At 46.5% G+C, this 27,534-nt stretch overlaps 3 protein-coding genes and 1 gene segment (V, D, J or C); 2 read left to right on the forward strand and 2 right to left on the reverse strand.

Annotated features, from left to right (window-relative positions):
• Positions 1-14,818, reverse strand: part of LOC107324966 (uncharacterized) — a 44,438-nt gene extending 29,620 nt beyond the window's left edge. The window contains exons 1-4 of one of the 23 annotated variants that reach the window (XM_085523707.1): positions 14,684-14,818; positions 12,791-13,019; positions 9,722-9,837; positions 5,765-6,097 (exon numbers count right to left, since the gene is read on the reverse strand). The gene's annotated coding sequence lies outside the window, so the exon portion shown is untranslated. Of the gene's footprint in view, positions 1-4,488; positions 5,288-5,764; positions 6,098-9,721; positions 9,838-9,975; positions 10,422-10,618; positions 11,136-12,372; positions 12,674-12,790; positions 13,020-14,683 lie in introns of those variants that run through there. The other 22 variants (XM_085523705.1, XM_085523693.1, XM_085523694.1 and 19 more) reach the window with 22 other exon arrangements.
• VWA5A (von Willebrand factor A domain containing 5A) lies at positions 3,198-13,577 on the forward strand. The gene is given in 22 exon segments (XM_085523643.1): positions 3,198-3,281; positions 3,489-3,549; positions 4,392-4,476; positions 5,243-5,298; positions 5,726-5,973; positions 6,079-6,301; positions 6,649-6,791; positions 6,946-7,057; positions 7,487-7,614; positions 7,764-7,852; positions 8,373-8,450; positions 8,452-8,515; positions 8,848-8,927; positions 9,412-9,514; positions 10,415-10,579; positions 10,720-10,823; positions 11,123-11,304; positions 11,468-11,594; positions 11,596-11,666; positions 12,213-12,436; positions 12,590-12,716; positions 12,910-13,577. Coding segments are annotated over 22 exon segments (2,634 nt in total). The 3' UTR covers positions 12,990-13,577.
• A 148-nt stretch (positions 14,819-14,966) lies between the features above and the next one.
• On the forward strand, positions 14,967-17,354 carry DAD1 (defender against cell death 1). Its single transcript, XM_015885407.3, has 3 exons — positions 14,967-15,246; positions 16,555-16,703; positions 17,165-17,354. Exons 1-2 carry the CDS (start codon positions 15,006-15,008, stop codon positions 16,683-16,685), a joined length of 372 nt encoding a protein of 123 aa, XP_015740893.2. The 5' UTR covers positions 14,967-15,005; the 3' UTR covers positions 16,686-16,703; positions 17,165-17,354.
• A 7,146-nt stretch (positions 17,355-24,500) lies between these two features.
• The window catches only part of LOC107324954 (M1-specific T cell receptor alpha chain-like), a 38,362-nt gene continuing 35,328 nt past the window's right edge, over positions 24,501-27,534 (reverse strand). The window contains 4 exon segments of the C gene segment in view: positions 24,501-24,905; positions 25,382-25,488; positions 26,568-26,615; positions 27,034-27,297. Coding sequence covers positions 24,894-24,905; positions 25,382-25,488; positions 26,568-26,615; positions 27,034-27,297 — 431 coding nt within the window.

The following is a 27,534-nucleotide window of genomic DNA, read 5'->3' on the forward strand; positions in this document are numbered from 1 at the left end:
CAGCTGCCCACAGCCGCCCACACGCAGCTGTTCAGCTCTTCAGCTGCAGGGATTGTCTGAGCCCAGCACAAGTGCTGGAGGGTTGCAAAGTTACCACCAGTGTGCAGTGAGAGCTGCTGAATGACCTGCTCAGCCTGGTGACAGAGCTAAAGGAACAGGTGGAAAGATTAAGGACCATCAGGGAGGGTGAAAGGGAGACGGACTGACAGAGCCATTACCTGCCATTCTTGAAAGGGCCACAGGGTGGGGACACTCCACAGGTGGAGGACTCCCTGCCTTCCCATCATCAGGCAGGAGGGGATTTAAGGGAGGAATGGAAACAGGTCCCTGTTCAGGGAGGCAGGTGAACCCTCTCCCAATCTACCTCATCTTCTCAGGTAACCTTGCACAATAGGTATAAGGCTTTGGAAACTGAGGAAAAGGAAAATGGTGTGGGTGAAGATCCATCCAGAGGGCTGTCTAGGGTGAGTCAGTCAAACACATACCTTAAGACTGCCTCTGCCAAGAACAAAAGAAGAGTAATTGTCATAGGTGACTCCCTTCCAATGGGAAGAGAGGGCCTGATAAGCAAACCCAACCCTACTCAAAGGAAAGTCTGCTGTCTATCCAGTCAGGGAGATTGCTTGGAAGCTTCAATTATTATTCCCTTCTAATAGGTCAGACTGGCAGTGACGAAGCTGTGTGGAGAAGCCTGAGCACTATCAAAAGGGATGTTAGGGAACTGGAGTTAGTTAATGGAGTAAGAGCTCAGGTTGTGTTTCCTCCATCCCTTCAGGGAAAAATGCAAAAAGGAATTGCAAAAGGGAAATAAGCCTTCAGACTCTTGTCAGCCAGGAAGGAAAGGTACCCCTTCAAGAAAGACCTGACACATAGCCCAGGCATGTTCCTGAACGAACTAACCATGCTAAAGGTGATATATAATACTGACGTGGAATAGCACAGGTATATGAGTTGCATGGAAAAACAATCACAAAAGGAGTTCTCCTGGGAAAACTGCCACAGCGGTTTCTAGTCACCAGTTTTCCAGGCAGGTTAGATGAGCTGATCTTACTTCTGAGTATAGTGAAGGGACTTGTGGTTTGCATTTACAAGAATGAATAAAAGATGGATACTGCAGTCAGTACTAGAGGTGTCTTGCCTCTGTCCATGTGAAGGAAACAGACAGCCGAGTTTGTTGGACTGTGTGAATCCAGTGGCCTGGCACATCAGACCCATGTTTAAGTCTCTACTTGATGCTGGTGCATCCTAATGCCACCAAGCTATAAAGGGACAGAACCTATCTTGTTTTTCTGGCATGACATGGAAATCCCAGCAGCTAAATGTACTGGAGGCCAAAGTGAGACCACCAGGGAAGGAGTGGCAGAAGCACCCCATTGAGACTAGTCTGGATGCCCTGTGAATCCTTGGTATAGACTACCTCAGGAGGTAGGACCCCAAAGGGTGCACTTTCAACATAGCTGCTTTGGAGGTGGAGGACATGAAGCAGCTGTTTACTTTGTTTGGTCTCTCAAAGGATTCTTCTGTTGTGGAACTGTTGAGAATTGAAGAACAGCACAAGCTGATCACTACTACTGTTGTGCACTGGTGGCAATATCACACCAATTGAAACTCCCTGATCCCCATCCATTCATTGACCAGAGAGGCAAGGAGTGAACAGCAAGACTCGTTCACTCTTCAATAGTCCCGTATGTCCTGTGGGGAAGTCTAATGGAGAATGGAGGTTAACAGTGAACCATCTGAATGAAGTCACACTACTGCTGAGTGCTGCCATGCCAGACAAGCTAGAACTTCGATGCAAATTGAGTCTGGAGTACCAACTTGGTTCCCCCAGTAAGTGAAATGACAGAGAACTTTGGAGTGTGTATATGCATACGTATGTGTGTGTGTGTTCATGAGAGAGAAAGGATAGTGAGGAGATGACTACAACTATGCCTTCAGAAGCAGAAACCAACTCTTTACATTGTTGTCAACAGTTGGGACTGGCATCATAGAATTGCGTGGGTTGAAAAGGAGCGTAATGATTATCTAGTTTCACCCCCCTGCCATGGACAGGGTTCGCCAACAACCAGACCAGGCCAAGGTGTCACCCATCACCTGACTGCTTCCTACCTTGGATTTAACAGACTCTGATATCTTGTTTGGACTGAAAGAAAATGAGGATCTGATCAGACTAGGTCACATTAAATCCAAGTGTCATTCCTTTGCTCTTTAAAAGAGGACTCTTTTCTTCAAAAGACAGCTCTTCAACTAAGATGGCAGAAAACCTCCACAGATGCTCTGGAGAGAGATGCCAGGGGTCCAGCATCCAAACATCATGCATAGACACTGAGTGGTCTTTATCAAGAGTTGGTGAGGTCTTTTAAGTATCCAGCATTTATTAATTCATAAAATCATAGAGTCTCAGAATGGCTAAGGTTGGAAGGGACCTTAAAGATCACCTAGTTCCAACCCTCACACTGTGGACATGGTTTTTTAGTTCCTCAGGTATAGCAAATAGCATCTACACCTGGGACTTAGAACCTGAGGGAATTACATTAGATTACATCGGAGGAAGTTCGGATTGTATATTAGGAAAAAGTTCTTCCCTGAGAGGGTGGTTAAGCACTAGAACAGGCTCCCCAAGGAAGCACTTATGGCACAGAGCCTCCCAAAGTTCAAGAAGCATTTGTACAACGCTGTTAGACATATGACATATAGTGTAATTTTTAGGTAGTCCTATATGGTATGATTCATTTTGCTACTCAAAACCACCAGGACAACTGGAGACAACATGAGATATTCAATCAGTTCTTGAAGGTAGTCATTTCCCGATGGCATGTTTATACACTTCCTCAAAGAACCTGATCTCCACAAGTGTAATGAGAATGGAATCACTGTGTTAAAATTAAAAAAAAAAAAAAAAAAAAAAAAAAAAGGCAGCCAGAATTGTCTGTGATGATCAAGGCTGTGCCACCATCAGCACAGCCCTCTGTGTTGTTTTGTCTGAAGAGCACACCAGACCTGAAAGGCAGTTTAAAGGAAGTTGCCCAGGTCTGGTGGAGAAGTAAGAGTTCAGTCCTATGGACACTCATAGAAGAGACAGTCAGGGTGTGCTCTGGCATAAATGCATCTGAAGTCAGGTGTGATTTGGCTTCTTGAGCATCTGTAGACCACAAATGAGGTGGACTGTCTCAAGCTGCTGCCAAGAAGGCATGAGTATGGAGCTGGCTTATGCGAAGAAGCTGAAGACAGTGTATTCCAGTCTAGCAAGGACAGAGAACACCCAAATCAAAAGGAGGTTTGTGAGTTTGGGTACATCTACCAACTCTCTCTTATTCAGCTGGCCAGAATGTTGGGCTTGCAGCTTTGCAGTCACTCACTCAATTAAGAATCCAGCACTATTCAGTATATGAACATGAGCCTAGCCTCCAATTCTGGCAATGAGACAGGACTGCAGAAGAAAGAGTGCCACTGCCTCAGGCACTCACCAATCACAACTCTGTTTGCAGAAGCCCTTGGCAGTTAAAGTTAATTACATCAGATGTGAGGACACAGAAGAAGAGCTGGGAGGTAAGAGAAGATTTGGCAGATGCTGCTTGGCCAGGAGCAGTCCTGCTGAGTAATTTGCAGCAGCTTCCTGTGCACAAACCTGTGTGCACAAAGCATCCTGCAGCAGAGGAAGATGTTCTCCGCCCTGGAGGTCCCCCCACACTCGCCTGTCCCCGCCCCTGCCAGCCTTCCCTTGTCTGTCCACCCATCTCTCCGCCTTTCCTCTACTGTCTTCACTGCAGAAGTCCCTGTTTACACAGCCCTGCATCTTCGTATCTGCCTGAACATCTCTTGTTCTGTCTCTCTCCTCCTTCCACCTCAAATCTCATCCATTTGTCTCTTACTCTCTATCCTTCTTCTTCCATCTTTCCCTCCCTACGTCTGATTGTCTCGTCCTAGCTGATGACCTAGACCATTATTCTGGTGAGTGTCTGCTTGTTTGTCCTTCATTTTGTTACTTTCTCCCTGTTCTCTGTTCATTGTCCTCACTCACTGGGAAGAGATTGACCCTATTCAATTCATCCCTCTGACCATTCCTCATCCCTACTACCCTGAGGATGTGCACCCTATTTCCTCTGCCTGTCCACTGTCAGCATGTTGGCAGGGTGGGAATTTTTCTAATGCTGCTCATCCTGCCACCTCAAAGCAGGAACTGTGGAAAGTGAGGTAAATGTTACCGTATCAGAGAGACATATGGTTGGGTTTGGGGTAGAGGTGGGAAAACCCATTCACCTCCATATACTTAGGAGAGAGCAACAAAACTATTTAACAGCACCATCCCACTGGTGCCTTTCTGGGATTTATTTGCTCTGCCACCATGGACCCTGGCTTAATTTCTCTCTCTCATACGTCCCCCCTTTCAGTCTGCCCTTGCGTGTTATTCCAAGAATGTACTTCACAGGTGCAATCTCTTGTGCATCTATATTCACACTATACTGTTTATGCTGGGTACCCACTCACCTCTTCAAAAATGGATCCTTCCACCTTCTTATCCATCCATCCATCCATCCATCCATCCATCCATCCATCCATCCATCCACCCATCCATTCTTCCATCCACTTGTTGGTCCATCTATCCTTCTACTTAACAAAAATTCTTGCCTCTGCATAGTTCTGCATCTGCCTGTCCCCACATGGATCCCATCTGCTGATCTGCCAATGCAGGATGTATTGCCATCCATCCATCTTTCCATCCATCTATTAGTCCATCCATCCACTCTTGCTTTCATAGTATCATATCATAGTATCATAGTCTCGTGCGGGTTGGAAGGGACCTTAGAGATCATCGAGTCTAACTCCCGGGATTCGAGCCTCCTGTGTAGCAGAGGGACACTTCTGCCACTTTCACCACAGGGGGGATTCGAACCCGGGCCCCCGATGTTGCAAAGTGGCATTCCTACCACTGCGCCACCGGGGCACACTTGCTTTCACACCTTCTTTCTTTTTATCTCTTTTTGCTATTCTTCAGCTCTCTTCAGATTTCTCCCATGATGGGGATAAGGTGCAGATCTCTTTAATGCATAGATACTCCTGGTTAGTCTTTATGAACAGGGATTTCTGAATCTCTGAATTTGCTCTGGCTATGCATGGTGGCTTAGGGCCTCCAGACATGCATGTAAGCATGGTAAAATTACAAGGAATCTTGACCACACAGAGGTTGCCTGCTGGTGTCTGTGGATCTCTCTTCTTACATGAGACTCTTTCCTGTCTGCAGGTCTCCAGAGATGTGGCATCAGAGCTTTGGACTTCCAGGAAAAAGCTACATCAATGGTGAGGGGGGGATCAGACAGCTGAGGGACATTTAGGGGATAGGGTATGCTTCCAAAAAGAGGTAAAGAAAGGAGAAGGATAGGTTGCCGTAGTGGGGAATGTCTGGACTGGATCTTGTGAAGGGAAACAAGGATGGGAATCGTGAAGGGGTCTACAGGATTAGGGTGGGGGACAGAGGCATGGATGGGGAAAAGAAATTGGGCTGCACAAATAGATCAAGTTTTTTATGGCAGGATTATACTAGATCCTCATCAGTGCTGTTTCTTATGCTGTACCTAATTAATGCACAAAGACTTTTGCCCTTGAGAGAGGAGAATCTCTCCTTGTGCAACACTGAACCGTCAGCTGTATTGGTCTCCATAATGTCACACTTGAAGCAGTGTGTTGTTTGTGGGATTGGATGGAAAGGTTGCAACTCTCTCAACAGTACCAGGATCCTTTTTGTTGGGAAAGGAGTTCTACGTACCCCTGTGGTCACTGCCCCTCTGTAGTGCTGTGGTGGATGTTGCTATCCAGGATTATGTAGCTGACGCGGTTTCTGAACTGATATACCGTAACGAGAGTCTGAGATCCTCAGAAGTCACCTTCGTCTTCCCCCTGGAACACCATATGGCCATCTATTCTTTCCAGGCCTGCAGTGAGGATGCCAAGGTCAAGGCTGTGCTGCAGGATGAGGTAACAGCATTTGGGAAAGCATGGGAGAACCATGAGAGCAGCATGGGATGAGCAGCCCGTGGCCTGGTTAGCGATCTGCTTTCTGTTCCTCTCCTTCCCATCCAGACCCAGCGGCTGTACGAGGCTACAGGGGAGGAGGAGAATTTTGAGTACCTTCAGTATAAGGTTGAGAAATCAGGCGAGGTGTTTGCCTGCTTCCTGGGTTCCCTGTCCCCTGGCAAGGAAATGGTTGTGACCTTATGCTATGCCCAAGAGCTATCACGGAAGCCAGATGGAGCAGCCCAGTTTGTGCTGCCATCCACACTGCATCCTTACAAGATTCTCTACAGTGAGTAACCCTACAGAAAACCTGCCCTGACAGTTACATACCCTATAGAAGGGTACATGATTGAGAAGAACCACAGTCCCCATGCACTTTATGAACAGACCCAATGCAACCTCCTTTGCACCCACCGACATATTGCCACAATGCAGCCCCTGAGCAGATCTGTGCTTCCTTCCTTGTGTCCTTTGAAGTGGATCCATACCTCCCTCATGAATTTCCCATAAATAAAGACACTCTTCCAAACAATTGACTGACATCCAGTTATCTCCACATGTCCTATACATGGATGCCAAATCCCACATGCACTGCATGGAAAGCTAGTGTCCCCTATGCCATATTTCTCCCCGCAGCCTGTAATTGTCGCCCTGGCAAGCTGCACTACAGCCTCCTGCTAACTGCCAGCCTGCAGTCACCCCGTGGTGTGGCTGATGTTCAAGCCAACTGTGCCCTCACTCCTTTGATCTACACTGCCCAGGACCATAGTGCTGCACAGGTGAGCCCTCCTGAATGCCAGAATCCCAGGAAAAGCTGTCAAGTGGCATCACCACGGAGTCAAAAGGGATTCACTGGGATCAGTGCTGTGCTCCCAGACTAATGCTGGGTCTGGCTTTCTTCCTCAAGTGTAAGACCAGGCAACCCCTCTCCAGGTCTCACTGGCTGGCACTCCCCCAGATCATCATTTGGAGCTGCTGGTGTACTACAGAGAACCCACTGCAGTCAGTGTCGTGGTGGAGAAAGGAGACCCTGTGGCCACTGCAGGTGAGTTCAGTTGAAAAGGGAACATTGGAGCACCTCTGGATATCAGAAGGCACTGGGGCACAGGGAGACAGTGGGGACTGTGGGATGAGAGGCTTCACTGGACTACTGCATGGGAGACATTCAGGTGGCTTGGTGGGGGTCTTAGGGCTCCAGGATGGGGTGTTGAGTACACTGAGGTGAAGTATTAGATGTACCAGGATGGGTACAAGGATCTCTGTATTAGGACTTACTGGGTAACCGTATTGGAGGCACTCAGCTAGTGGGACACTGGGCTGTGCAATTGGTGGACAATACAGTAGAGTATCAAGGCACCAGTATGGCGTATCAGGGTCTCTGGGTCAACAGATGCTGAGAGCACAATGAGGAACAGAATCAAGATCAGGAAAGTGATCCCAAACTGGGCTTCATTGCACTCTGTATCTCCTCCAGGCTCTCTGTTTGGTAATTCCCTAGTGTTGGTGACACTGGCACCCAGAATCCCTGATGCAAAACCTGGGCAGTACAAGTCTGGAGAGTTCATCTTTGTTCTGGACAACACCATCCTTGAGCACACAAAGGTACCTTCACAAAGCAGGGACCAATCTGGAGTGAGAGAGTAGGCTGAGAGGGAGCAGAGACTGAGCTTTAGCAGGACAAATCTAAGGACAAGGGTATCTTTATCACACACCAGTACTGGCCAAGACAAGCCTTCTTTGTCTTTCCACAGGACCCCTTGCTCTTCCTTCTCAAAAGCCTACCCCTGGGCTGCTACTTCAACATCTACTGCTATGGAGCAACACCTGTGGGCATCTATCCGTAAGCAAACATGAGTCAGGATGAGTGTTATGTAGCTGGTTGGAACGGCTCAATACTGTGGAGCATGACTGGGTGCTATGGGGCTATGCTAGATGTTATGAGGCAGAATGAGATGTCAGAGAGCAGGTTGGGAAGCTCTGAAATAGGCTGATTGGTATGGGGTAATGTTGAGTACTGGCAGTGCGAGTGACTGGAGGCAATACTGGATGGCAGGGCTGAATTCTGGGGAAGGGATCTGTGTGGCAGTATAGGATAGCATTTCTTGTGGTTCTAGTGAGCAGAGTCTTGTAGGAACTGGGACTCAAGATCTCTTTACAAACTAGTAGGGGGTAGGATCTTGCAGAAAATTATGGGGTACAGCTATGGTAGTGGGTCTCAGGGAGCACCAGGACCAACACAGGGCAGTGTTGGCAAGCATACTCATGGCAGGGGTGTTGGAGCTCAATGAACTTTAAGATCTAACACAAACTATTCTATGATTCTATGAATGTGCTCTGCAAACACATTCTGTCTGCTGTAGGCAGAGTGTTGAATATACCCAAGACAACCTGAATGAGGCAATTCAACTCATTTCCACAACTGGCTCAAGGCTGGGCGACAGACCTGCTGGGAACCCTCCGCACAATCTACAATACTCCCCGCCCCTGCAGACATGCACGCCAGGTCTGGGCACATGGGTGTGGAGAGATGGAAGGACAGATATCCCAGGGGTACAGAGAGAACTTAGGAAATGGGGGTGGAGAAGGGAGTGGACTGGGCAACCCAAGGGGAATGCTGGTCATAGGTGAACAAGAAGGATATTGTGAGGTGTAGAAGAGTGCAGAAAAAATAGTTCCACATCTCAAGGGGTTTCTGTCCCTGAGTGGATATCTCCCTGGGGTAGTTTCTCTTTAGGGGATCTCTCTCCTGGGCCCATCTCTCAATTTCAGGGACCTGCTGTCCACATTTGGGGGTTCTTGTGCAAAGGCTCACCACTGATGTCTCCTGTCTCCCAGCTCTTCATCTTCATGTCTGGACTACCACCTAACAAGGAAGCCATTGCTGCTGAGGTGTGCCGTCATCGCAACAGCCACCGGTAACAGGGACTCTGCCCCCAGTCTTTCAGTCACTCTATGATTTCATCCCATCACTGATGAGTGTCTCTGTTCAACAGTCTCTGTCCTTAGGCCCATTCTCTCTGACTCTTCTCACCTTGCACAGCTCTATTCTGTGTCAAGCCTCCACAGGGGAGTCCTTACTTAATACTCACATACCCAAGGCACCCTTCACAAAGGGAGCAGGGAGATTGAGGCACAGAGACTGTACACTCAGATGTACAGCCCCACTAGACTGGCCCTAGATCTGCCCCAAGCTCCAGCTCTCCTCTGACATCTCCCTGTCTAATGCCAGCTCCTATCCCAGTTCTTCAGTCCACTCACTGATACTCCTCCTACCCTCTTGTTCTGTACCCCAGATTTGTATCCCCTGCTATAACTCCAGTATTCTTTAGCTCTTTTATCTGCATCCTTGCATCTATACTTGTCTCCCATTTCTGAAACCTTTCCTTGGTTCTGCAATAGGTGTTTCTCCTTCTGTTTTTCCACGGACAGTGCTTCCCTGGCCACAGCCCTGGCCAGGGAGACGGAGGGTGAAGCTATCTATGTCTCTTCCGACAATGCGGTAGTTCAGGTAGGAACCCAGGAGCCCTGGTTGGTGCCCTCTATTCCACAAATACTAAGCTTTCCAGGTACTTGGACAATTCACTCATGGCAGCCAAGACCTAGCTGCCCCAGGGAACCCAAGCATCCAGGCTTCCCTGACTCAACCCAACTGCCCCATTCCACTGAGAACCCCAGTGCCCAGGCTTCTCCCCTGCTATGGCTCACAGACCTGACTGCTCCCAGGGAAGCTACCTTGTGCAGGCCATCTGCTGTGGTTAACCTGGCAGGCAGCAAAGCAACATGCAGTCCTTCACTCAGTCTCCACCAGTGGGTTGTAGGAGAAAACTGGAAGAAATGTTAAAACGCATGAGTTGAGATAACAGTTTAGTAGGATGGAAAACAAAGGAAAAATAATGATAATAATAATAATGATAAAAGAATATATGGAGAAAGTGATGCACAAAGCTATTGTTGACCACCCACCTAGTTCCCAGGCAGCAGTCTCTCCCTGCAGTGTTATCATTTAGTTCCCCCCTCCCAGTGTTATCATTTAGCATGATGCCATCTGGTACAGTATATCCCCTTGGCCAGTTTGGGTCAGTTGTCCTGGTCCCATCCCCTCCCAGCTCCTTGTCTTTCCTCAGACTTCTTGCTGGCAGGGCACTCTGAGAAACTGAAAAATCCTTGACTTAATATAATCACTGCTTAGCAACAACTAAAATATCAATGTGTTATTAACATTATTCTCATTCTAAATCCAAAATGCAGCACTGTGCCAGCTCCTAGGAAGAAAATTAACTCTATCCCAGCCAAGACTGGAACACCACCAATCATATCCCGATGTCCAATAAGAACCCAGAGGGGCCACATACTGAACTCTAATGGAGTTGCGGGATTGTGGTGTTGTGTCATTTCTCTCTAGGTGCTGAAATGCTTGAAGCAGGCCCTCAAGCCAGTAGCTGAGGGAGTCTCCCTGGAGTGGACTTTGCCCTCTGGCCTGGAGGTCGAGGTGCTGGGAGGCACCCCTCAGTTCATCTTTCAGGGTCAGCACATCTTCCTCTATGCACAGATCCACGGAAAGGAACAGGTGAGAGCTGGGGCTACCATCCCAGTTAACTACAGTTACCTTCCAATGACCTCCAAATAACCACCAGTAATCTTCCAGTAACTTCCAAATATCCCCCAGCAGCCATCATGTGTCTCCAGTAATTTTACATGTGTTTCCAGGATATGAAGGAGGCCAGTGGTGTCATGACTTTGCAGTTCAACCTGGATGGCCAGGATGTCACTCACAAGATCCAGTTCCCACTATGCTCACATGGAGATGGCCGGTAAGAGCATCTCCTTGTTTTCTACACATGGACTCCAGCTGATGGAGGACACAGATAGCTCACACATTCCTAGCTTCCTCACACCATACCAAATTGGGAGAGATCCCAAGTGTCCAAGCATGGTCTCCTTCCCTGTTCTGAACCCACATGGACAGGATCCAGGAACATGGGCATCACTTCCTTCAAGACAGAAAGGTCCATGCATCCAGGTCTTCCCTCTGCACATCCTCACTCCTGAAAGGAGAGAACCCACACCCTTTCTCCCCAGGTTGACAGGCCTCACCCCACTCTATCCCCAGGATGGCTGGTCATCATCTGGCTGCAAGAAACTTGCTGGAGAAGCTGTTGCTAGAGGTTGCAAGAGGGTCAGGGGATGAACCAATGCAGCGTGCCATTGAAATCAGTCTCACATCTGGGATCATCTGCCCCTTCACCAGCTATGTGGTCGTTCGTACATCACGGAGGGCCCACTGGTACTGTGGTAAGGAAAGGCACTTGGGGAAAAGAACTTGAGAGGTATTTCCTTCTGTTGTTCTCATTCCACAGGAGCCAAAATTCCAATCACAATATGCAAAAGCCCCATCATCAACAGGTGCTTTTCTCCATGGCCTTAACTCAGCCCCTTTCCCTCTTTGCTCTCAAAGGGCCCCTAGCACTGCTGCCACCTCGCCAGTCATTTGTTCCCTGCAAGATCCTTATGCTACGTGGCTCCTTGACCAGCACTTCCTGCTTTCCTAAGACCATATGGAACCCACCTAGCTGGTACACTGCAGTGCAGGAGTGCCATCAAGCGTCTCACCAATGACATTGCTAACTTACTCCAGCATGGGGCCCACAAGGAAGGTACGAGACTTTGACACAGATAGGAAATACAGGAATTAATTAATGTATGATAGGAGTGTTGTGTTGCTTTTTTACATGTCCTGCTCTTGGTCTTGAAACTAGTGAGTTTGATCTTTCCCTTAATTATTCCTAAAGTTGAAAGTCCGTTGCTTTTTTACATGTCCTGCTCTTGGTCTTGAAACTAGTGAGTTTGATCTTTCCCTTAATTATTCCTAAAGTTGAAAGTCCTTCAGCAATTGTGAGATCCAGGTCAAAGATGCCCGTGGAGGTGTCAGGGCCAGTGCTTCAGTGCATGAAAGCACATTTGGATGATATATGTTGAGGATGTCAGGAGACCACTGGGGCACCTGGCTGGGCAGAAATGTCAAGGGAAGAGGGGTGAGGGATGTCCAAAAAGGGCTGGGTACAGGACTATGTTGAGGACATGCGGGTAGGGTCTCAGTCTGAAGGTAACTGCCCAAGGAAGAGTAGTGTTCTGGGGCACTGCACAGGGGAACAGAGAGGAGTCATCTTCCTGTGATTCCCTGTTCATGTCTTGTTTCACAGCACCTAAACAGCCACAACCATCGACTTCCTCTCTCAAGTATGTGGATTCAACAACATTTGTTTTGTGCTCTCCAATTTTTGGGCCATGGATGAGTGAAACCATAGCTGAGTGCAGAGAGCTGGTGGCACTGCAGAATGTAGATGACTCCTGGACCCTCACCTCAGGTTTAGCTTCTGTGCTACAGGTCGATGAGGCTGAAATCAAGGGAAAGATGCCTGGTGAGGTAAGAAGAGGATCATTTCTGGAGGCAGCGTTTAGTCCTGGGGCAGGGAGAACTAGTGAAAGGATCAGAAACCACTAGCCACAAAGGAGGGGGGTGGGAAGGAGTGAGGGTCAGGGAGGATGTACAGCAGTGTCATTGATTGTTCTCCTACAGGTCATGGATCCTAATTTCTGGGCAACAGTGATGGCTGTGACCTGGCTGCAGAGACACAACAGGTGTTACCATGAGCTATGTGACTTGCTGGAGGCAAAGGCTGTAACCTGGCTGTGCAGTCAAGCTGGTGAGCCTTGAGCGTCCTTTTCCCACAGATCTACACAGCATAGCCTCCTTCCCGTTCTCTCCAATGGGACTTGCCTTATCCCTTTACAGGACCTCAGTTCCTGGGGGCAGGTGAAATAGTCCTGTGCCTTCTTTTTCCTTTCCTTCTGTGGACCCTCCTTCCTGCCTCATTCCCCATCTTTCCCTCATTGCAGTGGCTCAGCTGGACAAGTGCCTGGAAGCAAGTAACACCCTCCTTGGGAGCAGTGTGAATCCAAGTGTCTTTAGGCTATGAGCTCAACATCAGCATGTAGAACATCAGCTCCTGGGAAACAAAATAGGAACACAAAGCATAGCTTGAAATTACCTACCATGCTGTAACCCCACTGCTGCTACCAACAAGGATTTTACACAATAAGATGAATTCTCATTACTTGTGAGATATCTTCTACTAGCTGGGCTGCATTCACACAACAGAAAGATTTGGCAAAATGGTCTACTGGCCTGCTCACAGATGGCTTTTCTCTTGACACAGAAGTGCCACACACATTAGAAAAGCTGAATGTTTAGAGGTGTCAACAAAAGGCATAGTAACCATAGCTCTCACTGAGAATGTACTGTACCACATTTCCTGCCCTCCATGTTGGCAAGTCTCTGGTTCATCTTCCAATAAACAGCGAATTTTCTGCAAGCTGCAAGATGTGACAAAGCCTTGATTCTTAGTTGTAGCAGCACTCTGCCCAGCAGATAGATGGCTGATGGCTGACTTATCCTAGCTATAGCAGGAAAGTCACTGGGTTGTTAATGATCTACCTTTATGGCTTTAACGTTTTCACTCCATTGCACTATGTAACTCCCAAAATAAACACTGTTCTTCCTTTAAGACTCACTTTTTCTGTTTGGAACAGACAAGTGCAAAGTGCAGAGAAATAATTATATATCACTCCCTCCCTGAAATCTCAAAGGAGACACTTCCCAAAATAGTTATTTGTATACCACAAGGAAAGCTGGAAGTGGTTAAAGCATTCCAGTGTTTTAGATCCAGAGCTCAGTTTATGGAAGGAAAAGTCTAAGAGCTGAGCTTTCCGTTGGCCTTCCTGTGAGGTAAGGATTTCCTGAACAAACAGGGAGGTAAGGCATATGGGGTGAAAAAAGTGACATTCAGACCTGGGTTCTCATTCTCAGGCACCAGGAAAATCATGGCTTTATCCTGAAGATTAGAGGAAAGTGCGGTATTTGCTCAAGATACTCTGGAGTATTCCAATGTAGCCAGTAGATCTTTACATACAGGGAACTAAAGGTGAAGATGTAGTTTAGTTCTGCCCCTGCCTAGGAGTTTTCTCTCCTGAAAGTCTGGAAAGTCATCATAGTGTACAGTGAGGTAAGCTCTCCTAATCGTGCCTGTTTTCATCCATCCCAGCCTAAAATAAATGTGTATTTGTGTTTGGGTGAATCATCATCATGAGCAGCTGTCCATCCTAGGACTTCTGTGAACCATGTAGGTGCTCTCCTTATGCTTTCTTTAAAAAGGTTCTAAATAATGAGAAAGAGATATTAATGTGCTCGTTTGCAATGCTGGGAAAACCCTATGAAAGAGTACAGGCAGAGACTCTTACTCCTGAAGCATTGACTTTCCTTTAGCAAGCAGTTTACCACAAGCATGCACTAGATGATGCTCCTTCTCCAGCTCACTCTCTGCTCATGCAGCCACTCACTGTTAATACTGCGAAAGAGACCCAAAACTACAAGTGAACATACTCGATATTTGCAGTACCAACTCTTGTTCTGATCGAATGGTGCTGGTGGTGATACACCATCAGCTGAGGAGGAAAGTGTGAAGCATTACCCAGTGAAGACAGAAAGTGACTTTACGAAGTTACGCGTATAGTGCTCTTTTAACAGCTTACATAGACCACGGCATGTAGGTATGACAATTACACAACTGGAACACTGCATGCCAGATGTTCTACAGAAGATATATAGGCAAACCTCCATATTGCGTCCAGGCAAAACCAACCCATCCGCGCCACCTCCTGCCCCGCCATCTCAGCACGTCCCAGGAGACTGGCGGGCTTCTGCGCACGCGCCAGCCGCTAACACCTTGCAGCCAATCCGGTACACGCTTAAGAGCATGCGTATTATCACTGATGACACCTCAGTTCCGCCCTTTTGCGAGTGGAATAGCTGCGCCTGCGCACTAGATCTAACCCGGAAGTGGGTTAGTCACGCCCTTGCGTTGCTCGCCTGTGTCCCGGAAGCACTTGTCCACCCTGTTTCCGGCCACCTCAGCTTTCTTGGTGGGGAGGGGACCATGTCGGGCGCGACGGGTTCGGGTGCGGGGGCTGCAGGCTCGGTCGGTTCCGTGGTGCGGCGCTTCCTGGCGGAGTACGGCAGCGGCACGCCGAGCCGCCTGAAGGTGCTGGACGCGTACTTGCTGTACGTGATGCTCACCGGGGCGCTCCAGTTCGGCTACTGTCTGGGTGTCGGCACCTTCCCGTTCAACTCCTTCCTCAGCGGATTTATCTCCGCCGTCGGCAGCTTCATCCTCGGCGGTCAGTGAGAACCCCGCGCGGTTGTCCCCGACACCCAGGGAGTCCCTGGCCTTGACCATTTCCATCATCCACAGCTTTTCTGGGCAGCCTGTTCCAGCACCTTGCCACCTTCTCTGTGAAAAACTTCTCCCTGACGTCTCATCTGAGCCTCCCATCTTTTAGTTTAAAACAGGTTTCCCACATCTATCACTGACTATGTGAAAAGTTGATTTCCTTCCTGTTTACAGTGTCCTTTTAAATATTGGAAGGGCACAATGAGGTCTCCCTCCAGACTGAACAAGCCCAGTTTACCCCCACCTGAATTTACAGGAGAGGTGCTCCAGAGCTCTGAGCATCCTCATGGCCTTCCTTTGGAAACCTCTCCAAAACTCCACATCTTTCTTGTGTTCAGGCCCACCTTTCAAGTTTGTTAGAGTCCCTTTGGATGACATTGCTTACACCAACTGCAGACCCCCCTTGGCCAAACCCACAGCCCAGAAACTGGACGGTGCTGGTGTTTGGCATTCCTTGAGTGATTCCAGACCCTTTCTAGAAACCAGGAAGTTGCCATAGCAAAGATGAAAAAAAAACTGAGAAAGGGTAAAATCTGAGAACTCCAGGATGTTCCCTGGTAACCTTGAAGCAACCAGCTCTGCTCCCAGAATACCCTTCTAGGTCTGTCCGACAGTGTCCAGATCTGCACCCTGTCACTGAGGGTTGGTCCTGGCCTGGTCCTGGCCTGCTGGTCCTGCCCCCCAGCAAGGTGGTCTGAAGCAGAATGTGAACTTACATGGCTTTGCCCTTGTGCACCACAAAACCCAGCTAGCTCATCACGAGCCCCACATGTCCCTCCTTCTCCAGGGTGATCAGGGAATCTCCCCTTTTATTATTTTTGTATTGATGTCTTTTCTTAGTGTTCATCCTCTGGAGACACCAGCCCTAGCAATAACTGCTCCAGGATGGTGCTCCCCTATAGTGCACCCTTTTAAAAACACCTCGTCCCTGTCCAGCCTTTCCCAGCACAACTAACAACGTGTTGCTGGCTTTTTTTCTGTGCCAAGCCAATCCTCTTGTAAGTCATTTCCCTCAGGTTTTCTGTGGCCATCTCTGATAAGAGTAGTGCTGTGAGAGAGCTGGTTGCCTATTTGCCCCATGCAAATCCCCTGTCAATGTTTTGCTCTTCTTATAACAATGATAAAGTTGGTTTTGCTTGTTATGTCATAGGGGAACAATGATCTGGACCAGGGTGGACTGGCTTAGCAAAGCCATGCTCCATGCCATGAATTCCCTTTGTGATCTCTGATGTATCATTTTCTCTCTGCCATACAGTTTGTCTACGGATCCAGATAAACCCCCAGAACAAAGGCGAGTTCCAGGGCATTTCACCAGAGCGGGCATTTGCAGATTTCCTTTTTGCCAACACTATCCTGCATCTCGTCGTTATCAATTTTGTTGGATGAACTCTAGAAGAGTCTGAGGTACTGATCCATGGGGTCACAGAAAGGGACAACACTTTCTCTACTTATGTAGATCTGGGAGAAAACTAGAAAGCTCCCAAGCTTTCTAAAGAGCAAGTACAGTTAAATCATTGTTCTTTATGTTGATATAGGGGTAAGACTAACTAGGTGTGTCACAGAAATCTTACCATATTTCACTCTTAGAGAGACGAAAAATACCTCCCTTTTTCTTTGCAGAAGGAACTTACTGGACTGAGACTTCAAGGCTCTGTCCTTGAGAGTTGTCCTGTTTAGAAGCCATGAAATGGCTGGTATCTAAGTATGAAGTTTATCAGTAGATGAGAGAAGAAAGTTAAGAATAGGGAGAGAGTTAAGAGAGTGATACCAGAATGGGGAGAGCATGTTCTGTTGTTAAAGTTTATGGTTTATATTTTTTCTCCCTTTGCAGATGCATTCTTCATATTATCTTTCTTTCTTTCCAGGTCTTGAATTCTTCTGGAACTGTAATGCCAAATCCTGTTAGAAGGAAGTGTTGTTTTCCAGCAGTAGCTGCTGCTTTGGTGAAGAAGCAGAAGTCAGAGATTATTCCCAGACTGTCCTATGGAGTGGTCTGCTGCCTCATTCCAGTTACTGTAATTCTTTCTTTAAATAAAGCCCTTCATAATACTGCAATCTTTTTTAGCTTTGTGACAAACAGAGTTTCTTATGATGCTTAAGTTCCTGCTTGGGTGTTTCCTTCTCCCTTTCTCCTGCCCTTCCTCCCTTCCTTTGTAACCTTTGGGCTTCTTTTTTTTGCTTTTTTTTTTTCATATCCCTGTTTTGTCCCCGTTTATCATTAGCAGTATGCCTCTAGGCTTCAAAGCTATAGAGAACTTGTTTTAGACTGTGGTTAGAGATCACAAATGAAGGGAAGCTGCAGCTGTTCTCCAGCACATTCTCACATGTACCCATCTTCCCGAAGTCTCTTCCATACCCCTCAGGGCCATATGGGGCACAGCTAGGTGTGCCAGTTGAAACTAAAGGTTTATTAGGTCTTGTTAGTAATACCTTAGGACTAAGTTTTTGAAAGTGCTGATAAACCCAAGATGTTGGAAGAGGCTGCCAGGCTGTGTTGGCCTGGGGACAGAGCTTTACTTGAGCTATCCTGGCTCAATGGAGTAGGACTTCCCAAATTAAACCTTAACCATCCCTCACCTCCAAGTATTTGTGAAATGCTTACAGTGTCTTTGGCCATTGGCCTCAGTTAGTGTCTGGTTTAGTCCAATTGCTTCTTAGTTCTAATGGAAATTAGAGACCTGTAATGATCAAATCAGGCACAGGGTGGCATGTTAACTCTAGCTACCCCAACCAGATCTTTGGATAAGGAATGTGCCTGGGTCACTTTCAGTCTTGAGGCTCCATCCTTCTGCTTCACATCTGTTTTGTTTGTTCTGCAGCTGAAACATGGATCAGAAAATGTGTACAGTAATGGTATGTGACAAAGGAATGCTTGTCGACTGACATCGAGGTGCTACAGCTTGATCCAATAGCTTCAACATTTACCACTGACTATGGTTTGCTAACCATAGTTTCTGATCTACCGTTTCCAGCTGTGCTACAGCCATTAAACCAGTGAAAATGGAAACATAGAGCTCTTAAGCATAGCGTAGACTGAATAGTGAAGTATGAGGGAGCAGGGTTTTGAAAGATATTGTTGGTTTGCAGCACAAACAGAAAGTTCATGCCAGCTCTGACTACTTGCATTAGACTGCATTTATTTATTACGATACTACCAGCTCTGTACCAATAATAGGGTGCTGGGAGCAGGCAGAGGACTCAAGAGCATGCAGAAATTGAAAATGAGCTATCATGTGTTTTTTCCCATAAGAAGGGCCTTCTGATCCAGGCCAATGGCATACAGTCATCGTGGAAGGAGGAACACATCAGGGAAGTGGTTTCCCCTTGCCACTGCAGTTGCTGTACTTGCAAAGGCTTCTGCAAAGCCTTTGACATGATCCCTCACTACATCCTTCTCTCTAAATTGGAGAGGCATGGATTTGAAGGATAGGCTGTTCGATGGATTAGGAATTGGTTGACTGGACCAATTCCTGTAAACAGCCAAAGGGTTGTGATTAATGGTTCTGTGTCAGGGTACAGGCCGGTCACAAGTGGTGTCCCTCAGGGGTTGGTCTTAGGACCAATGCTCTTCAATATCTTCATCAACAGCAGACGATGACATCAAGTGCACTTCCAGTGAGTTTGCAGATGACATCAAGCTGGGTGGTGCAGTTGATAGTTGGATAGGGAAGCCACTCAGATGGACCTGGATAGGCTGGAGAAGTAGGCCCATGAAAACCTAATGAGGATCAATAAAGCCAAGCGCAGGGTGCTGTACTTGGGTCAAGGCAATTCCAGGTATTTTTGCAGAGTGGGGGAAGATCTTGAGAGCAGCCCTGTAGAGAAGGACTTGGGGGTCCTGGTGGACAAAAAGCTGAACATGAGCCAGCAGTGTGTGCTTGTGGCCTGGAAAGCCAACTATGTTCTGCACTGTATTAGAAAAGGGGTGGCCAGCAGGGAGAGGGAGGTGACTGTCCCCCTCTTACCAGCTTTTGTGAGGCCCCATCTGCAGTGCTGCATCCAGGCCTGGGGCCCCCAGTACAGGAAGGACGTGGAGCTCTTGGAGTGGGTCCAGAGGAGGGACACTAAGATGGACAGAGGCTGGAGCACCCCTCCTATGGAGAAAGCTTGAGGGAACTGGGCTTTTTAAGCTTGGAGAAGGCTCCAGAGAATTCACTGCAGCCTTCCAGTACATGAAGGGAGGATATAAACAGAAGGGGGAATGGCTGTTTATGGGTGGGGATGGTGATAGGACAACGGGGAATGGTTTTAAACTGAGACAGGAGAGGTTTAGGTTAGATATTAGGAGGAATTTTTTCACACAGAGGCTGGTGATGCACTTGAACAGGAGTGCATCACCAAGGAGGTTGTGGGTGCCCCATCCCTGGAGGCATTCAAGGCCAGGCTGGATGTGGCTCTGGTCAGCCTGGTCTGGTGGTTGGAGACCCTGCACATAGCAGGGGGTTGAAACCAGATAAGCATTGTTGTCCTTTTCAACCCAGGCCATTCTGTGATTATGTGATTTGCAAGACACCAGTGCCTCCCTGTGGGTCTTTCTACCTGAGTATCCTCAAGCTTTGGGTGCAGGGAGAACAGGAGGCTGGGGCCCTCCTGTGGCCACTGAACAGGTGCCTCTGGGAAGAGTGAAACCCTTTTTGTTATTTTTTGTTTTCTTTTGTTTTCTTCTAAGTTTACATGCTTTCATTGTCTCTTGTTGCTACAAACTAATCCCAAAACCTTAAGTCCTAGTTGAAGTATTCCCACACCTGAACGATTTCAACAAGTCTGTGTTTATCTTCAGCCTTCTACTCCTTAGAAAGGCCTGGGGTCACAGCGCACCATATAGAAAAAGTAAAGAAGAGAGGTGGCTTTGTGTACGAGGCCATGTTTAGTGAAGGATAACAGATGCAGGGCAGGGTGTTTTTTTTAAATCCCTTAGAAAAGATGCGAGTTCATCTCCAGTCCATAGGAAGGCATTAGGGAGCAGGAGCTTGCATAGGGGAGAGTGTACTGTGGGTTGTGGAAAGATCTCCTTTTCTAGCAATGTGAGAGGACTCTGGCCTCCCCTATCTTCCTGCTTTGTCTTTTAGGTCAGAAGTGGAAGGATTTTCCTCCATAGATTCACTTCCTCTGTAGCCGGGCACAGAGGAGTATTGTCAAATTCAGAAATCTTACACTCTTCTAAGATCTCCCCTTGCAGCCCACCAAGCTTTATAATTCATTTTTTCCCCTCCTTTCCTCATTCTGAGCTATACATAGCTCAGTCTTTCCTGTTGTACCCAGAACAACTTCCCCCCCCCCTGTACGCCCAAGAGCAGGTTCTGGTGAGGGGGTGTGAAGAGGGGGTTTCTTTATCTCTTTCAGCTTTGGCTTGTGGTCTAACGTCTGCTGTTTTTTTTTCAGTGTGCTTCTCATCCTCCCTGCCACGTGCCACACCAGCCCTGCTCCCCCACAGCATTTTACATCCCATGTGCTAGAGGAAGAGGTTTCTGTGGTAAAGCATAGAGGAGCATCAAAAGATGACCCAGATCTCAGCACTGACGTCATGGAAGCAGTGATGTGCCCTTTCCTGCCCCACATGGGCCATGAGACCCATTCCACATCCTGTCTCACTGTATTATTTCCTGCCTTTGCTTTGCACTGTGGTTTTTCTCTCGAAATAAACAAGAAACCACAAAGCTGAGAGCAGGAGGGAGGTTTCACAGTGGTGGTGGGAGATCAAAACCCCAATCTCTGAGAGAACCTTTGAACTAGACCTATAAATTCAGTGCTTTGGAGATCACGTGTTAGGAGTCATTTCAGTCAAAACACTTAACTTCAGCTTATATAAGTATAAACTCATCCCCTCACTCAGTAAATCTTATAAATGAGGTTGTTTGGCCTGGATAATATTGAGATGTGTCCTTACAACTAGGAGAGGGCTCTAATTACAACACAATAATAGTATTAAAAAGTGTTGTTAAAGGCAAATGAGCATGGAAACTTACCTTCCGCATCTCTGAAGGTTTTCAGAATGAGGTTAGTCAGTTGAAAATGTATGTAAGTAGGGCTGCTTTTGCTTTGTAATGCGGAAATGGTTTAGGCAGTTTCATCAAGAGTGGCTTTCTTTTGATGCAGCAGCCCTCATCATGAGCAAAATGGAAGGTTCAAGAACTGGCTGAAATTTAGAGTTAAAATAGCCATGGGCTTTCTACAGCTGGAGAGAAAGGAGGCTGACACTTTTTGTCAAGAATGAGTCCTTGAATGTCTCTGCTATGAGATAATTGTAGACCTGTAAACTTAGATGCTGTCCGTGGGTAGCAGCAGCCAGTAAGTGTGTTTCAGGTTGTCTGCAAGGTGATCAGATGGCAGCACAATGGCAGGATATCAGGGATACTTTATTTTTTGCTGCTCAGAACTGTGGACTCAGACCCCGTGGCAAAGGTGCTGACATGTTCTGTACAGAGACAGACCTTCCCCATATCAAACACCAGCACTCTGGACTAAAAGTATTTGAAATATGAGCTGTTCCAAAATCAGGGCTTCGGAATCCATCAGGGTGAGAAATGTCCTGTATCAGTTAGCAACGAAAGATGGAACAATGTCATCAACTGGATTTCTGCAACCCATTTTATGTGGTTTCATGCAACATCCTTCTCTGTGAATTGGCAAGAGATGGATTTGGAGGGTAAATTACAAATCGGATAAAGAATTGGTTGGATAGCCACAGCTAGAGGGTTCTGGTCAATGCTCCCATGTCCGGGTAAATGCTGGTGATAAGTGGTATCCCCCAAGGATCTGTTGTCAGACTGGTGGTCTTCAACATCTTTAGCAATGATACAGATGATGAGATCAAGTGCACTCTCAGCAAGTTTGCTGATGACACCAAACTGAGTGATGCAGTTTATATGATAGAAAAAATGTCATTTGGAAGGACCTGCACAGGCTTGTAAAGTGAGCCCATGTGAACCTAATGAGGTTCAACAAGGCCAAGTGCAAATTGTTGCAGTTGGGTTGGGGCTGTCTGAGATACATATAAAGACTGGGAGAGGAACTCCTTGAGCAGCCCTGTGAAGAACAACTTGGGGGGTTCTGGTGGATAAAAAGCTGGACATGAGCCAGCAGTGTGCACTTGCAGCCCAGAAGACCAACAGTATCCTGGGCAGCATCACATGAGGGGTGGCAGCAGGGCAAGGCAGGTCCCCCTCTCTTCTGCTTTTGTGAAGCCCCATCTGGAGTACTGCATCCAGAACTGATGCTCACAGCACAGGAAGGATGTGGAACTGTGGAAGTAGGTCCAGAGGAGGGCCATGATGATGATCAGAGGGCTGGAGTGCCTCTCCTGTGAAGACACACTGAAGGAGTTCAGCTTGTTCAGTCTGGAAAAGAGAAGGCTCCAGAGAGATCTTATTGCAGCCTTCCAGCACTTGAAAGGAGCTTATAAATGAGAGGAAAACTGATTTTTTTGCATGGTCTGATACATAGGACAAGAGGGAACCTGGGGAGATTAAGGTTCCTTACTCAGAGAGTGGTGAGGCTCTGTCACAGGCTGCCAAGAGATGTGTGTTCCTCATCCCTAAAGGTGCTCAAGACCAGGTTGAATGGGCTCTTTGCAGGTGTTGGCAACCCTACCCACAGCAGGGGATTGGATCTAGATGATGCTTAAGGATCGTTCCAACCTTAGCCATACTACAATTCTGTGATATTATTCTATCCTAATGGGAATCATGCCCCTCAGTATAGTAAGACTTTCCCTACCACTTAGATGGGCAGTGATATGAGGTACAAGCAAGGCTCAAGTGTTTCCAGTCTTGCCAGTGAGAGATTGAACCTGGAGAGACAAGTGTCTCGCTCCCATTTATAGGAGGGAGGCAAGGTTCTTTGATATATATATACCCGGTATGAGATTAAGAAACAGTGGTTCAAATGTTGGTCCAACCAATTTATTACAAATCTTAATCCCCTGATTAAGATTCTCCTTAGAGAAGAGAAGGACAGACAATTTAGGGTGATGGGGAAGGGAAGGCAGGCAATAGGAAAGGTAGGAAGAAAGCAAGAATTGCGTAAAGTGGGGATAGTCACCACCAGGATCCAGCAGGGTTCCCGTTGCAAGATGTTCCGATGGTCCAAGGCAGAAGTGCAGAGACGGAGAGCAGCAGCAGCGTGGCAGGCCTTGGGCAACAAGCAGGTAGCAGGAAGAAGCCGCAGGGTAAGTCCAGAAGCAGGCAGCAAGATTCAGGTAGCAGGTCCAGGAGAGTCCATCAGCAAGCAGGATATCCATAGTAAGGGATGTAGTGGCAGACACCTTGTTCTTCTTCAGCACAAAAGCATCACATTGTGAGGAAACTGATGGCAGAAACCTTTCTTGTTTTTCAGCATGCAGGCATCTTCTTCAGCATGCAGGTGTCAGGTCATGAGGAATCTGATGTCAGAAAACCTGTCTTGTTCATGTTGTATGGAATCTGATGTCAGAGAACCTCAACTTCATGGTTGCTGATCTCTATTTTATCCTCCTTTCTCCTGTCTAGGTAACATTCCTGAGTGCCTGGGTAAGAGTCATGAGCAGCACCCCTTGAGATGGTCATCTTCCTTGAGATAAGCCCACACAAAAGACCACTTCACGGCCATTCACTTGCAGCTTATCTCTCTCTCCTTGCCCCTGGCCTTGTCCATCCCTTAGACAAAAGATTTCTCAACCCTTGACCTGGACTTGCTTGGGCATTTCATCTATGTCCTTCAGCAAGCCTTGAGTCAATAGTATAACAGAATATAATCTCTTACAACAAGCCAGCCAAGTGACACCTGTAATGCAAGGCAGACACCTTATTCTACAGGGCCTGCTTAGGAACAGAGGACATTTGGGAGTATGATACTACAGACTGTGGCATTACCTGCAGCAGTAAATATCTTTCAAGTGCTTGGATCGCTTTCTAGTTCTGTCACCATTAGCAAGCTGCATTTCACCATTGTCTTCACATAGCACAGAGCCTAGACTTGGAGATGTTCCCTTCCTTTCTGTTCCCCCCTCTCTAGGCCAGTCACAATGTCCTCCCCCAAATACAGCAGGGAATTGGATGTCCTGAAAGGGTAGACATTCCCTCTGCAGTGAACCAAGCTGACTGCTGCACACAGTACCTGGTGCCCAACTTCTGTTCTGCATTTCCTGGCACCCCTTCCCTCCTTCATCCCAAAGGCTAACCTGGATTCTGAAGCTCATGTGAAAGATAAAACAAGCTCCTCCAATGAGAGATACAAAAACTGAATAAGTTTATTGTTATCAGTAATAATTATTTAATAGGCCTAAAGAAATGCCATGTAGACCTTAACAATTTGATAGAAGCAGAAATTTTATGTTGTTTTAATGCAAGTAATAGAGATGTTTGACAATACAGTTACAGCAATCTCTACTTCTTAAAAAAAATCATGCTAACTAAGCACAATGCTGAGAATTGTAAGCATATTTCTGAGTAGCTTTATAAAGATGCACATAAAGCAGTTTAGACTATAATGGCTGGTGTGATACACAGGAAAACTGAATTGTATTCTATATTGCAGTAGCAGAACCTCTTGCACCCATTATTCCAATAATGATTCTTCAGCAGATTTTTTTCAGTACTTCACATCTGCGCTGTCTGGTTACTTTCCTTCCTGTAACAAAATAAATAAATAAATAATGAAATGTAGATTAAGTCATTATTTAAATAGAGTTACAGCTATATAACGGTACACCTGAAGCATCTGGGCAATAGAAAGAGGAGAAAGACAGTGGGCCGAAACCAACATATTAATTCTGAGGACTTTCAAGTCAATGCCTATCAGACTTTCACATCTGGAGACCATGAGGGGATGAATCTGAAAAATGAGTGCAGACAAGGGAGGAGAAGGTTGAGGGAAAAGGAGAGATATTTAGAAAGATGTTAAATTTGCATGAGGATAAGGAGAAGTAATTAGATTTGAACAGTGGGGAAAACAATGATAGCATGATGATCTGCAATGAAGTAGAGGGATTTTACAGGCAAAAGCTGTATGGATGAGCTACACAAACAGTTATAGAGAAGGAACATAGGTAATGAATTGTCCCAGGTGCTTTCTCAGACACCTTACCACCCCCTCTGTATACTTACATTTTTTTTCCACATAAGCATCGTCATCACCACATTAAAAATTATTGCTTTTAATAAAATTATTTTCAGGCCCAGTTGTGAAAAAGTCAGCATGTTCAGGTTCTCATCTGTTGAAGTAAAAAGGAATGAAAGTCACAAGAGCACTGTGACATCTTCACTTCCAGGCAGACATAACAGTGCTTCTTAATGAAGCTTTTTCCACTTTGCATGGCTGAGCTTGTAGCTCACTAATGAAGCAGTGAACGGGACCAGCTCACCAAGAGTCTACTTCAAGGGCCAGGCTTTCAGCCAGTATGAGCTTAATTCTACAGCAAGGAAGACTGCCAATCACATGGTTGTTATTAACAGTGTGTTATACTGTTATTAACAGTATGAAAAAGGGATGCTGGAAGAGTCTATCCATCCTCTCCCCCCAATTTTTAGAGTGGCAGAAAGAAAAACAAGTTAAATTTTGCCCAAAGAACACAGAGTCCATCCAGATGTTCTACTAATCATAGAATCATTAAGGTTGGAGAACACCTCCAAGAGCATCTAGTCTAACCATTCACCTACCACTAATATTGTCCACTAAGCTGTGTCCCTAAATGCCACATCTACACGTTTCTTGAACACCCAAATCTTAGCTACAGTGTCATTTTCACCTGAAAATATGCTGATCTATACTAGAGAAGCAGGATGTGGTCATCAAAATGTCATTTTAAATTTCTCTTTGAAAACCTCTCCCCGTAACATCTGGTCCAATCCACCAAGTTTGCTTATGAGTACTTTTTTTTGAAGTACTGTTTTGGAAACATTTGGCTAACTGTTTTTTGGTGGGCTTTGCTGTTATTGTTGCCTGTTGTTTTTCCTCTTACCCTCCCCACCCCCCCAGAAAGGTTGCATGTTTGCAAGAGTAAAGCTATTCTGCAAACCAAGCCTGTGCAGAGGCAGGCTCAGCTCCTTTGAACTTGCAGAGCTTACTCTCATGTGCTGTATCTGTAGTGCACACTCACTGCATATACCACCTCCTTATCTTTTGGTTCATTAGGTGTGCAGCCGAAAAGAAAAACATCCCTTCTGAAATACAGGCAGGCATTCAGTCAAGCTGACATATCTGTACCTTACATCAGCAAACAGGGAACATTAGCAAAAAACTGGGAAGAATTTCCTTAAATCAAGCTTTACTAGTAAAATGCTGTGTTCATACCTGTCTTGAAGTGCGGCGACATCCCTGTAATGCAGACACTGCTGACACCTGCAGATACCGAGAAATTAAATTAATAAGAAATTGACTTCTTCAGAAGTTCACAAAGGTATTTCTAACTAGAAGGGCTAAATTTGAGTTTCTGGCTATAAATACATATGCTATTTTCAGTGCAAGCATATAATAAGATCTAATTAAACATTCGTGTCCCATCAGACAAAGGATTTTCAAGCTTTATATCTCCCATGGAGTGATTTTGAGATCTCTCTGCTGTGACTTTCCCAGCCTACTGACTCTTCAACTTGTTTCTACCAAGGAATAAGCCAAAAGAAAGTGGAGGCAATGAGACACCATTCCTTTAGAGAGTGGAAGCACAGCTCAGCACTGCTTACAGTGTGAGGTGAACAAGTCCTGTTCATACTAATAGTAGAGAGACCATGTATAGCCCTGAACGCACATCCAACATTACCTGCTTCAGGATCACCTCCTTCTAGTATTCCAAATCCCTCGTGCTTGGCACCACACTGCATTTCATCCTTCTTGGCCCAGTAGGTTGACAGGTAGCTCACTTCATGTTTGTTCTCAGATGTTGCCACTTCCACAACAGCTTCTGTCTTACTATCAACTGAGCTAAGATCAAGCTTTTCAGGGGAGTAATCCGTGATGAGGCACATTTCCAAATTCTTGTCATCTGCAGAGGTCAGCCTGTAGACTGAAGGAGATGGAGTAACATCTGGAAATGGAGAAGAGGCATTAGGTGAGATTAGAACGTGAGCTGACACACATTAGCTGTGACAATCTTGACACACTAACACTTTAGGTATGGATGTTCCTCCATGATTCAAATGGGAAGCTGTCTGATCATACGGATCTTGAGCTAGGACACCATTTCTGAACCAAAGCATTAACAGCAGATTATACAGGAGCTACATGAAACTTACTTTGACAAATGATGTATGGGAGCCACAGG

This window comes from Coturnix japonica, chromosome 24 (assembly GCF_054131305.1).
Source record: "Coturnix japonica strain WE chromosome 24, WE-NBRP24, whole genome shotgun sequence".
Lineage (NCBI taxonomy): Eukaryota > Metazoa > Chordata > Aves > Galliformes > Phasianidae > Coturnix > Coturnix japonica.